Source organism: Bombus pascuorum, chromosome 13, assembly GCF_905332965.1.
Source record: "Bombus pascuorum chromosome 13, iyBomPasc1.1, whole genome shotgun sequence".
In the NCBI taxonomy this organism is placed as follows: Eukaryota; Metazoa; Arthropoda; class Insecta; order Hymenoptera; family Apidae; genus Bombus; species Bombus pascuorum.
This window is the reverse complement of record NC_083500.1, coordinates 6,304,922-6,318,262: the sequence shown is the minus strand read 5'-3', so window position 1 is coordinate 6,318,262 and position 13,341 is coordinate 6,304,922. Positions and strand designations below refer to the sequence as shown.

The window sequence follows — 13,341 nt, the reverse complement described above, 5'->3', positions numbered from 1 at the left end:
ATTTTATTCTTTTCCTAAGTCCACAAATATTTTGTATATGTAACTTCTCCTGATCGTGAGCTTTGCTTGCTAGAATTTCTCTCTGGTTCTCGGATTCAGATGGATCAGGTTCAGATCAGGACTCGATGCTAATAATAATTCTATTCCGAAATCTTGAAACCACTTTTTCATAGTGGCAGATGTACGAATAGGAGCATCGTCTTGTCGAGAAATTCTGTTCTCGTCTTCCATTTCAGTCATGAAAAGCAATAATTCGCTACGCAATATCCGCTGATATTTTGTAGCGTTCAATTTACCTTTTACAAAAACAATCTCGCTTAACATATCCAGGCATGATCAGCGATTTCTTAGAAATATCGAACGCATAACGCAGAAAATGTGCTTGCGTCTATAATAATTCACAATACTATAAGTACTAGGCACGTTATAACATACAAAGAATAAAAGAATAAAATATCTCTTGCTCGAGATTCGTGTTTACCGATGTAGAAATAATCTTGTTGTGAATATCTTCTGTCTCTTCTCTTCAAATACGAGATACAAATCCACGTTCAAATATAGAAAGGATTTTACGTTGATTTATTGTGTGTAATTGTACTACCCTGTGTATAGTTAAACACGATTCGGTTGGAAAGGTCCGATCAGGATTCCCGATTTCAGGGTTCACCTCATTGGTCAACCTTGAAAATAGATTTCACAAGAACTATTCGTCGTACTGCTTGTTCGATTAGACGGCGAAGTTATCAGTTCGTTAACTGTCGTTGGATACCGCTTCGAGGAAGTAAAATGTGTTTACTTTCGTTAAATATTCAGTTAATTTTCAATGAATGGAATGTACAAGATATTTCGTAACGCACTTAAACGTTTTTCATAACGTCAAGAAATTTCCCCAAAATTTTTAGATACTAAATATTTTCTGATTTCTTTTGGCGTTTTCAGGTCGAATTCTATCTTTCATTACTGCAAAATCGTATTACGATTCGCAATTTGCAGAACTTTAAATTAAGTACAACGTTCTTCTTAAATCTCTTGGAAATATTTCTCGAAAGCAATTTCGTATTTTTAAATCTCAATCTCCTGTGTCAAGATGATATTTATTTTATTCTCTATCTTGCGGTATTCGTTACTGCAAAACATAATTTACAATTTCGAGTTATAATTACTTAAATCTACGGTAGAACCTCGATTATCGCAGATAACGTGAGTCGGATCTACCTCGGATAATACGGAAACTAATAGGAAAACTCTACTAGCGTTTATAAATCGTATAACGAAATCATAGAAAACATTTTGATAATTTCTAATTCTCTACGTGTATTTAGATTTAATTAATTATTTAATCGATGAAAAGTTTGATTAACTGCTTTCACAATATCCGATCATTTACGCTTTCGTGCTGTCCGTGTTCAAATTTCGAACAGAGTGAAATTATGCTAAAGTTCAAAGTACGAATAAATCAACGGAGAAATCACTTTGACAGTAAAATTATGCAAAAATATGTGTAGATATGCGCAGAAACTTAGCGCTAGATCTGGTAAACAACACGGACGTTCTCTCTAAATGGACACAAAGAGATTACTGTTAATTATATAGCACGAAATTACGCAAACTTCGAATTTTTTAAAAATATAAGTTCCCTTGAAATTTCGCCTTCCCACTGTACGAAAAGAAACAAATGAGAAAACGGAAAATATGCCGCAAAGCGCAAAAGGTTAATATAGCATACGAAAAAATACAAGAAGATGCAACAAGATACAGGAAATATATCAAAAAATGGAAGAGAGCAAATATAACTGTGGAAATTTCAAATCTTACTAATTGCACAAACTATATAATTAGTCAGTGTTCTGCCGAAAGGTAGAGGTCTAAGGTCGAGAGTCTTTATAAAAAATAATATCATAAAAGAGTATATTATAATTAAATTATAAAAGAGCTTTGATGATCTGGTAGAAAGCGGTGATACATAGAAGTTAAAGAAAGTTAAGTGAGGAACTCGATGCAGTTAATGCTACCATATAAAACTCTACATAGAAAAGTTGCAGCTCCTAGGGATCTTCTGATAGCGAATGATCGAAAATTAAATTTAATCATTATTGGTTTATAGCGATAATCTTTTATACTTAATGGTTGTCCAGTTGTGTAAGATAGGTAGCACAGAAATAGATGCTGGATTCCTTCAAGTAGGCTACTATGTTTGACTAATCGAGAGGACCAGATTACTGAAACATATTCAATATGAAAGTACACCATATAATACGTCTAAATTTCCAGTAAATCTTCAGCAAATTTTATATCCTCAAATCTCCTCTCCACTACTATCTCTCTAAGCTTCTGCCACTTCAAAATCCTCTCAATTACAATTTCAAACATATACGCCCAAGGCTCCCGAACAACCAATGATTCTTCTATCGCTGAAGCCATTAACACACACTATACTTCCATTATGAATCTGTTTATTAAAACCGGGACTTCTCGGGCAAATCGCCAATTCGTCCGTAAAAGACAAGTGAAAGAAACTTGCAACTCGTGCTACTTACTGTGTGATGGGTAGAACAGGTGAGACAGAAGTTTGGGAGTATGGAATATCGAAGAATAGAAATTAGAAGCGTAAAAGTATCAATGATGTAACAGGATATCGATATTCGCAACATACATACTAACCAGGATATAAATAAAGATGCAGATATGCATATTACGACTAGCTTCGATTGACTCATCAAACAATCTGCAAATTTACAAATAAAAATACGATCCTCGGAAACCAACCACTCCATTGGCAAATCCATCAACAACCCCTCCACCGACTCAAACAGGAAATTCCTAATAACAAAGTCACGAAACTGCCTCATAAGAGAACTGAAAAATGTATTAATCAACCTAGAAGGTAGATAAAAGGTTTAATATAAAACCCAGAAGTTTGGAGTATGCTTGGAAATGCTGGATCCTGGCAGCATAAAAATTGCAAAGTATCAATGATGTGACAAAGAATATCGATATTAGCAGTATATATACGGACCAGGATATAAATAAGGATGCAGATATACGTATTATGACTAGCTTCGATTGGTTCATCAAAAAATTCACAAATCTCGGTATAAAAATTCGATTCTCGGAAGCCAACCATCCCATCGGCAAACCCATCAACGACCCCTCCACTACCTCGAACCGCAAATACTTAATGACCAAGTTACCGATTGTCCTCGCAAGAGGTCTCAGGTATATTAGCCTGTGCAGAAAATGAATGAAAGGTTAAATAGGTGCGATAGATAGCCGGAAGGTGGGTGTACTCGTTAGTGTGCGATCCCGCCTACCGTCCAATGCGGTGGCTGGTTTCCCTGGGGACTCCCTAGCCTCTCACAGCCGGCTTTTGTCGTCGTCGTTGTCCCTTCTCTCCTTCCACGTACAGCCAGCACTCTTTCGCCTTCAGGAGGAGGACGTTGGTGCGTCGCTTTTGCATCGTGCGCGATAATAGTCACCACCGTGGGTTCACCAGTTAGTACGCGTTTATACACTCAACCGTGTTCCTCGAGCGGCCGGTCGTGCGAGACCAAGAGCCGATAGTCAGTCAGTCTTTCCAATCGAACAGTCGTGATCGGATCGATTCCTTCCTTCCAGTCAAGGATCGTCTTTCGCGTTCCGATACTTCACGCCTGACAGCTTATTCGCTAGCGTGTCCCGTTCTGCTACCGTGGATTTTCCACTTACGTTCGAGTTTGCAGGATTTTTCGCAATTTACCAACGACATTGGAAAATTTCTGAAAGTAAGTTAACGATCCATCGATATTTTTAGCATTGACTTTCGCGGGGATTGTCGTCGACTTTGATTCGTTCATACATTATAATTAGTAATCGTAATTTGATATTGAAAAGTCAGAGATGGAGGACAACTAGAGAATTGGCTGGAAGCGTGTTTCAATAACGTTGACAGAGTGAAGAAGAGTTGGCGGACTTGTACGGACCGAAGAACCGATCAATGTTGTTAATATCGACCGTCCCCTTGATCGCTATTTGGCTTTGCTTTGGTTTTATATTGCTGTCAGACTGAACAGGCCAGAAAGAGGGAAAATCGTAGAAGCTGTTGAAAATCCTTGGTCAACTCTGGAACAGTTGAGAAGAGAAGCGCAAGAGAAAGTGTAGTGAAAATTTAGTGTGACTGAAGACTTAATCAATGTTTTTGAATCTTCGGAAGTTTCCTATTGACTCGTACATTGGTTATAATCAGTTCTCATTGATTTATTAACCAGTTATCGAGAGAACTCAAAAGAAGAGCACGTTTGATTATTTTTGGAGCATTGGTAATAGAGATAAAGAAGTGTGATAAAGAGTACGCTAATAAGAATTGGGAAAATTGATCGTCAAATTGATCAAAGGTGCTAAGATGATGGCGAATAAACTCGAGTACACGAGGGATGACTGAACAGGAAAGACACCAGGATGTTGTTTAAGGGAAACAGTTCGAGATTAGAGCTATTGATAGGAAAAATTCAGGCCCACAAGGAACCTTCTCGGGATGAACAAGCCAAGTCGAAAGGTAGGACTCTTCGCGTTATATTTTATTAAATTATGCCATGAAAGTTCCATATCGTTTCTCAAATAAAGATAAAAATATGAAACAATGGCGTTCGTTGACAAGCAGTTTCGAATCAATTTAACAAAAATCTAAATATTAAAAATAAACGAGAAATATTCTTTACGAGCAACTTTTTTTGCGTTTCGCACAAGCGCGCTTCAATCAGTTCCCCTTCGTTTCACGCGTCTTCTCAATTTCAATCTGATCCGGTAATTGATTGTTAACTTCTACGTTATTAAGAGCATCTCACGATGAGAACGCATCATCGACTGCCTGATAGAATTTTCTGAAAGCCTCGCTGTTGAAGAAGGCATACGTAATATCAATTTGACGCTGTTCAATTTAGATCTTAGAGAATGGGCATCATAGATCACAATTAGGAAAGTTGACATTTGCCATTATATATTCGTTGCCTCGTGTCACTCTTCTAATAAATCTCTAGATTACACCAAGATTTAGTATCGAAATTACAACAACTCTTCTTCCATAGATTTTCTTATTTGTATTGAATTTTAGGGCACTATTTACTTTTATTGTACTATACAATTTTGAATATATAAAAAGAGGATGGTTTATTTAGAGAATTTTCGGAATTTTGGTGGCAAATTGTAATAATTAGAGTAATTAGATTATCAGAACTTTAAGCTTTTAGACTAATCAAATACCATAATCGGATGCATTAAACTTTCAATTAGGGGCTGAAATAATAGATTATCAAACTCTCAAATTTTAAAAGAGTTCGGTAGTATGAGGTATAAATATCTTAACGGTCTAGCAGGATCTATATAAATCATAGTAATTTACTTAACGAGTTCAGTAAGATCATTCATGAACAATAATCGATCTTCAAATTTTTAATTAGTATTGCATACTACGTATTGGCAAAATTCCATTACTCCTGAATTTTGAAAAATTCCAATATTCAGGCGCAATAATTGATTATCAAATTTCTAATTGAACTTCGAACAATCAACTGTCAAAGTCCAAATATTCTGTAGCAGCCAGTCGCAGTAAACGATTATCGAATTTCTAATTAAGTATGTGTATGTATTTCCAATCAATAAACTATTGAAATCTCAATATATTGAAAGGATTCAATGTTTCGACACGATCATTTGTAAGAACGATGAGAATATAATATTCGAAAAAATCATAATTGGAATAACCGATCAGTAAACTAGTTTCTAACTAGGTGTTGAATTAATTTACTACCAAAATCGAAATTAATAAATCGATACCGAAATTTTGAATCTCAAATAATCCATCGCTAAAATTTCTTCATTAGAAATCAAATTAATCTCTATCTATGAAATTGAAGCACCCTAGCAAAAAAATTTCCGATTATCAATCACCCTAATAAAATACTCGATCCTCGAATCGGCGACTCCTCACTAACATCAATTCGTAAATAACCCAATCTCCACGATAACGAATCGTTAAAGTTTCATGTCGAATAATAGATTCAAATTACCAAAATCCTAATGAACCAGTTATTGGAACCTATCTATGATCGACGATCAAACGTACAACGAACGTCAATGAAAAAATCCGCGCAAACCACTGGCACTGGTCTGACGAGAGGAGGGCTGTCAGAGGTTCGCGTGCTAACATAAGTCACAATTAACAAAGGCGTTAAGTCGGCCCCCTATTAATAAGCGTGGTCGAAGCATCCTATAAATAGCGACGAGCACGAGGTGACAACATTATACGCGGCCACATGCGACCACAAGGGAGGCTGTATGGGCTCGCACTAACACTTGGATAAGATAAAAACACAATGCAATACGGCTGGCATCGGCAGGTCGCAGAAAAGAGCTGCCAGTGTTAAGTGCGACTATTTTCGCGTCGATGACACATCGCCGCTGATTGGACGGAATCGAGATTCTAAATAAAACCCCCTTCGAATCCTCCAACAAGCCTTCGCGTCCTTGCTTCTACTCGTTTTCACGTTATCGTCCCCCATTTTCCACCGAAATTCGTCAACTCTCACATCTTCTCGATCACTCATCGACCCGCGATCTTTTTTAGAGCGTTCATCGTGAGCTTTGAGAAACGCTGTTTTCACATTTTTTCAACATTACTCTTTCAATTGAATTCGAACGTGTATTCGTTCAATTTCGTCGCCAGTTTCATCGGAGCTTAAACTTAGGGAAAAAAATTACTTCAAAGAATTGAAGTTTTTAATTTATCGTTCAGACAAGTGACTTTTGTTTTAATTTTATATCCCAATGGATTCCTCATTTAATGGGAGGCAAAGAAAGATTCGAAGATATAAGATATAATTTCAACCCTTCAACTTGAAATATGTTTTCAACCCTTCAACTTGAAAAATGTTTTCAACCCTTCGGTGCGAGCTCGTGGATGAAAGAGCATACGGTAGAACCGACTGGGGGACAAACAGTTCGTACAATGGTTATCCTTATTATGTAGGTCAGTTTTCGTTCATGATAGAAGTTCTCGTTTGAACGAATAAATTTAGACGACAAGAGTTCCATTGGTCCGATACTTTCTAAGATTTCATTGCAATAAATGCAGTTCTGATCTCTAATACAACAATCTTTGTGTTAAATACATTTCCGAGATGTATGTTCTATACAAACGTTAGACACTTCTCCAGAGGATAATGATGGCCAAAGTAAATTTGGAATTTTCATTCTTTTTAGATTAACGTTACCTGTACCTTTTTCGTAAAAATCAGAAAATCTATGTATTGTTATGAAATGTAATTTTTGCATTATAACCCCCGACTTCGTTTCACGCTCTTTTAGAAATTAGGGATGTTCAAAAGAAAACGATGTTCTTCGAATATTTTCCAAATTTCTCGATTTGAAAGAAGGACTCACTTCGTCTTTTAAATATGATTCTCTGTGAATTTTAACAGATTTTTAGTGAATTTTGAACTATTGATTAATGAATTATTTTAATAGTAGACGTTAATAGGATTTTCAACTTAATAAAAACATAATTTTCAGAATTTATAAAATACGTAAAACGCACAAACTGCAACAAGGGTAAAAATCGTGAACGTTTCTGCATCAGTAACAACTTTTAGAGACATTGAAAAGGTGATACACATTAGAATTCACCCTTTTGAAAGATGGGTCTTTGAAAGATTTTGAAGAACGATCGGAGCTTTCCATGAATGGGCTGACGAAAGGCTTGATCCTGATTTGTTGGCAATCGAAGCCAAATTGTTGACGACGACGGGGTCAGCTGGGTGCTTTCGTACGCTCGATCGGCAGCTCGGTTTATATTTATTGCGTGCTCACCCGATCTGCCGCGTCTCTTTTTCTGCAAGAAGAGGCGCGCGTGAGTCATGCTGGATGCCGCCAATTGGGCGAGTGCCTCGGTCCCATACCCATGTTGCACAATTGCAGGAACACCTGATTTTTCACGAGATCCACGATTGCAATCGACCGGTCTTACTGAGAAATCATCGACATTACTGTGAAACTCCAAAGAAAAACCCTACTGCAATAAGTACTTACATTGTGAATTGTCACGAATAGGCTGACGAGAATAAAATAATTTTAGGAGAAATATTTGGAAAATTATGAATATAGCAGAGTAACAAAGATTAAATTGAAACAATTAAGCGTAGATTAAATAGAGCATAATTAAGAGTATGTTTAAATATACATGTAATAATTTAGTATATGTTAAGGTCAAATGAGAATGTAAATAAGAAATCTATGTACATCAATCTCATTTTGTAGCCGTAAAGCAAAACTTAATAATATATACATATATAGTAGAGTAACATAAAAATTTGTAGATACAAAAATCTGAAAACATAGATATTTGGCAAAAATATGGAATTTCCAGAATAAAAAAGACAGCAATATCAACATTTATTTCAGAAATTTCGCAAAACAGAAAGTGAGAGCTTAAAAATACTCAAGAACTACACAATCCACCAAATCTGCGATTCAACAATTAAAAACACAAACTTCAATCACTACAACCGCTCCTCCTCGTTATCAGCCTAACTTTCAAATCCCTCAACGCCCTTTACGCTTCCTTCTAATTCTTCCAAGAATCTTCTAGATTTTAGATAATTCATGTAAAAATCTTCCTGATCATCGTTTAAGCAATCATCCAACATCGCGTAAGTTTCTACGCGATCGCAGAAGCCTAGAAAGGGGGAAAAACGTGAAGGCCGCGTGGGTGGAGGATGCGACCCATTTAAACGAATCCACGTCCGTGATCCGATCTCGTTGGGTGTCTTCTCGCGTTCGTGTTTCAAAGCGAGCAAGAGACGGCGGGATTCCGCAAAATCTCTTAAATCCAGTGGTGGGTGTCGGATCCAGCGTGTGGACTGGGCAAATGAGGAAACGGCCAACTAGCCGAGTCATTTCCACCGTTTACCAGGGCCACTTTGCTCTATCCGACCCGGTGGGAGTCTTCTTCATTCCTGGCAATTATTAATTATTCGATTCGCCTCGTCCGGATGTCTCCTTTGTCACCGGTTTTCTCCTTCTACGACGCGTTTCTTTCTTTTTTTTTTTTTTTTTTTTACTTCTTTACGCTCTATTTTATCGAGAATTCTTCCTTTGAAAATGATTATTCCATGATCTGAAGGCGCGTAATACGAACTATCAATATTTATCGTCAATATTTCGAGGTTTTGAAACGTTCTCGATGATATCAACAGTGTGTGACTTAATGATAACAATGTGTTGACGATTATATATATTTTTTTACGTTAGTTTACGTAATTTTTACGTATGATAATGTTGAGAAATATTGATGATAAATATTGAACGGCCTGAACCCACCTTTAGAGTCTAATTTTGCCAATGATAATTCGAAAACAGATGTATGGGTAATCAAACGTTTTAATTACATTATTTAAAGCTACGAATTTATTATATGCATCCAAATATACAGTGGTGTCACATCTAACTCTGCCGCTCTTAATTACTCTCTTAATCGTCATGATACAAAAAAATTGTTTCAAACGAAAGTTATATGGTATCAAGGAATATATATATAGGTTAGAAGCGCTATATATATAATTTCCCAATATCCATATTATATAAATTTCTATAATTTAGAATTCCTTGGAATGTTCACCTATTCGAGATTAATTAAACTATACTAATTACGATAATTATACAAATTATATCAATTAAATTATCTCTTGCATTCTTTTATTTATAATTTATATTCTCGAAATATTTTTCGAAAGAATCGAATAGATAAGGGTATGAAATAAAGCCAAATACATAGTTACCGACAAATTGTCTCAAGAAGACGATCTCTGTCCTCGCGAAGCAACTTGAACAAGCGTGTACCTGCATGAGCAATATGAACATTGGATAATAGGGTGATACAGGGATAAAGAAGAAAGGAGGCAAAGCCCGAGTAGAGAATTCCCGCGAGGAATGTGCTTTTCTTCTATCAAAAGGACAAGAGGACCAGTCTTCTCGCGGAGGATGAACGACGAAGCTTCTTGACGACGTTCACGGGTTAATGGTACCAGTTTCACCGCATACTCGTTACGAAAACGATATAAAGAGACACGTAACGGGCGAGCTAAGGTCAGCCAGACCTCTTGTAATATTCCTACGTGCGTTCGAGTTCGTAAGGTCATTTATGGGACAGGTCCGTTTTACGACATTTATAAACCTGTTCCCCGAAAAGGATCGCTTTATACGAATGTTTGCTACTGCTGTTCCGTGTGCATGAAAGATCGACGTTGTTCCTTGATTGACACTTTGTTGACTGAAAACCGGAAAGTTCTTTGGTCCTTTTGTCTCGGTATCTTGGTTCTTAGATTTTGGTTGTTTTGTTTTTGGATTGATGTTGCTTGACTCTTAAGTCTTAGCTTCCTGATTCTTAAACCTTGGCTTCTTCCTTTCTTGATCTTCGTTCCTCGGTTTCTTAACTTTTGGCATTTACAACGTCAAAAGATTGACATCACTGCTGCGAATTTGGTTGCTAATTTAAAATCAATCCTTTTGAGAACCGAACGTTTTATCGATTATTAGTAATATAAGCATAGTTGGTTAGTGATATTTCTGTAAAAAAAGAGTATAATGTACCAATGTCAGAAGACCAGTTTTATCAAAAGCAGATCTATTTATCGTTTAATTAGTAACTTAATGTTATTTGTTAATTGATAATAAATCTGCAAATTTATAAAGTTTCATCTTTTAACTATGACTTGTCTAGAAAAATGGAACATCATCTTATATATGATTATATTCATAAGAAGAATATATTTATCTATACGAATTTTAGCACGCTATTTTAACAACAAAATAAGAAATAAAACAAACACTAAAATTCTTTTTCCATTTTCTATGCTGATTTAATATTATACTATTTCCTCCTCTTCCTTACTATATTGATACAAATGGCTATCCCCGTCCGTCTACCATAAAACGAGCAAGCATTTATATCTCTTATATATCACAATTTCTTCTCATTTCCTATATCCACCAAATAAATCGAAAAAATATAAAAAAATACGTCATATTCTCTTATATTCTTGAGAAATTATTTTCTTCGATTAAACTTGAACGGTTTTTGGAAAGAAATTTTGCTTTGAATTGCAGAGGCCTTGGGCACCGGAAGTTCGTCATGGCAAAGCGAGGATGGCGGTGCAAACTCGCGACGTGGCGGAGAGACGCCGTCTTCTTGTGCGACGCCGACATCGGCGAGCTTCCCGTCGGAGCCCGAGGTCGACGCCGACGTTGGTGTGAACGCCGACGGAACCAACGCTACCGCACCTTATCCTTGTCAATTCTGTGACCGCACATTTCCTCGACTTAGCTACCTGAAGAAGCACGAACAGGTACCTTGAATTTTTTTTTCATTTTCAAGACTTCTTCGTCTATGAGTAGGTATATTTGAGCATCTTAGAAACCGGATTGATCGATCAATGAATTTTACATTCTTTATAAAATTTCACATTATTCAGGAAACACGAATATCAATAAGGATGATTATTCATTCTTTTTTTTTCTTTTCTTTTCACTTTAGAATTTTTCATAATGCTTTCGATTATGAATAGGCATTTACTTGTTCCTCGACTGGCGTCGAGCCAACGGTCGCATCAGTATAATGTTATTATTTGTTAAAACTTGAGGTATTTGCCAATTTAACTATTCCAAGAGATTTTAAGTATGAAGATTTAAATATACCTACTCCTAATGTAGCCCTAGCTAATCCCTTTACGTGTTGTATTACATTTCATTGTAGTTGTTTTATTGTTGGTTTCATCACGTTCAGATCTGATGTAATTGCAGTGGCTGATCACTCTCATATTATTTCTGAAAGATAAACTTCAGCGTCGACTAATTATCAGAATTTAATGTAATTAAAATTAAATGATTAACGAATAAAGGACTGACAAATCTCAGATATACGTGTAGCACAACCTATCTATAAGGTACAAGTGTAATACGATGCGGGAATACAATTAAATACAGAGTTGGTTATTGCATAATTTAAAAAATGGAAAGAAATTCGTGGTTTTAGTTCTCTATAAAATTTATAATGCCGGGAACTTGCCATAATTACAATACGATTCTAAGATTCTAAACTCGCTTGGATTTGCTACTTGAACAATGCAGGGGCTTCTATCCGACTCATCGGATATTATTTTACAAATTTTAAATTATCGTCTTAATTGTCCCAACAGCTTTGCTCTCAATTTAAGATCCGTTGTTTTCTGTGTCGAACCCATGTTGCCACCAACGATTGCATGAATCGCATTTATAAACAGGCAGTATAACTATTTACTTATACAGGCCAATTTGCATACCCACCAACTCGACCTTTTTCGATTGTTCTTTCCCCTCGTTTTGAAACCATTTAAGGTCTTTGTCAGGCATTCTTTCCTTTTTATGTGTTCACGTTCTGTGCGTATTATATTCACCCGTTTCTTATTTCTCTATTAACCTTCTCAAAGAGTACGTTACTCGTAAAAAATAAATAATTGATTAAAAATTAATTAAAAACAAATAAAATAAATTCTAACGTTCATTCTTAAAAGAAAAATCTATCTCGAAAAGATTAACTGCTAAGTTGAGAGCATCTTGGAAACCGGAAGTAACTGAACGTTCGCCTGCGGACGTTCCAGGCGTGTAAGACGCGTGGCCTCTTCGAATTTTTCTGTTTTGCATAGCGGTGGTATTAGGAGTAGCGCGACTCTTCCGCATCTGAGACGACGTCGGCGGGTCATCGTCGGGTCAAAATCTGTTCCATGGCCCATAACAGGTTGTACCGGTCAGGTTTGCTCCGTTCAGGTGGTTCTCCATGCTTCGGCTTCTCCTCTACGCTTTTCAAGCCTCGATAAAAGCCGCTTCCACATACGCGAGCTGAATCGCGCTTCGCTTCCAGCACAGATACGAGCCGGATAGCGGAGATAAATTTCGTTCAGCGGCTATGAAATCTTCCTCCGTTGCCTCCGGCATTCTTTCTCTTTGTCTCTCATTTCTACGATACCACGGAAATCGTACGATTAGTCGGATTAGAAAAATTTTACAATCGCGCGGCATACCGCTAGGAATGTTTAAATTTTCGCAATTTTTATTCTTTTCTTTGTTAATGTACGAGTGGTTTGATATACAGTACGTAGTAAGGTTGAAGGATTGCTAAATTTCGAGCGAAAAATTGTCGAAGCTTGAACAACCGTAGTTTCGTGAAAAAGAAATCGTACAACAGTCTACACAGTCTCGTTTCAAAGAGCGAAGCCTCTGCTTCAATATACTTTGCAACGGCTGTTTTCCGTTTCTCGATGGCCCCTTCTTTTGCGAAAC

At 36.6% G+C, this 13,341-nt stretch overlaps 1 protein-coding gene across 2 annotated transcripts in view; it reads left to right on the top strand.

Annotated features, from left to right (window-relative positions):
• Positions 1-13,341, top strand: part of LOC132913764 (zinc finger protein 423 homolog) — a 132,086-nt gene that overhangs the window by 105,508 nt on the left and 13,237 nt on the right. Inside the window, exons 1-2 of one of the 2 annotated variants that reach the window (XM_060972297.1) lie at positions 3,435-4,531; positions 11,134-11,372. In XM_060972297.1, the coding sequence (XP_060828280.1) occupies positions 4,435-4,531; positions 11,134-11,372 (336 nt within the window). In that variant the 5' untranslated portion in view covers positions 3,435-4,434. Of the gene's footprint in view, positions 1-3,434; positions 4,532-11,133; positions 11,373-13,341 lie in introns of those variants that run through there. The other variant, XM_060972296.1, reaches the window with a different exon arrangement.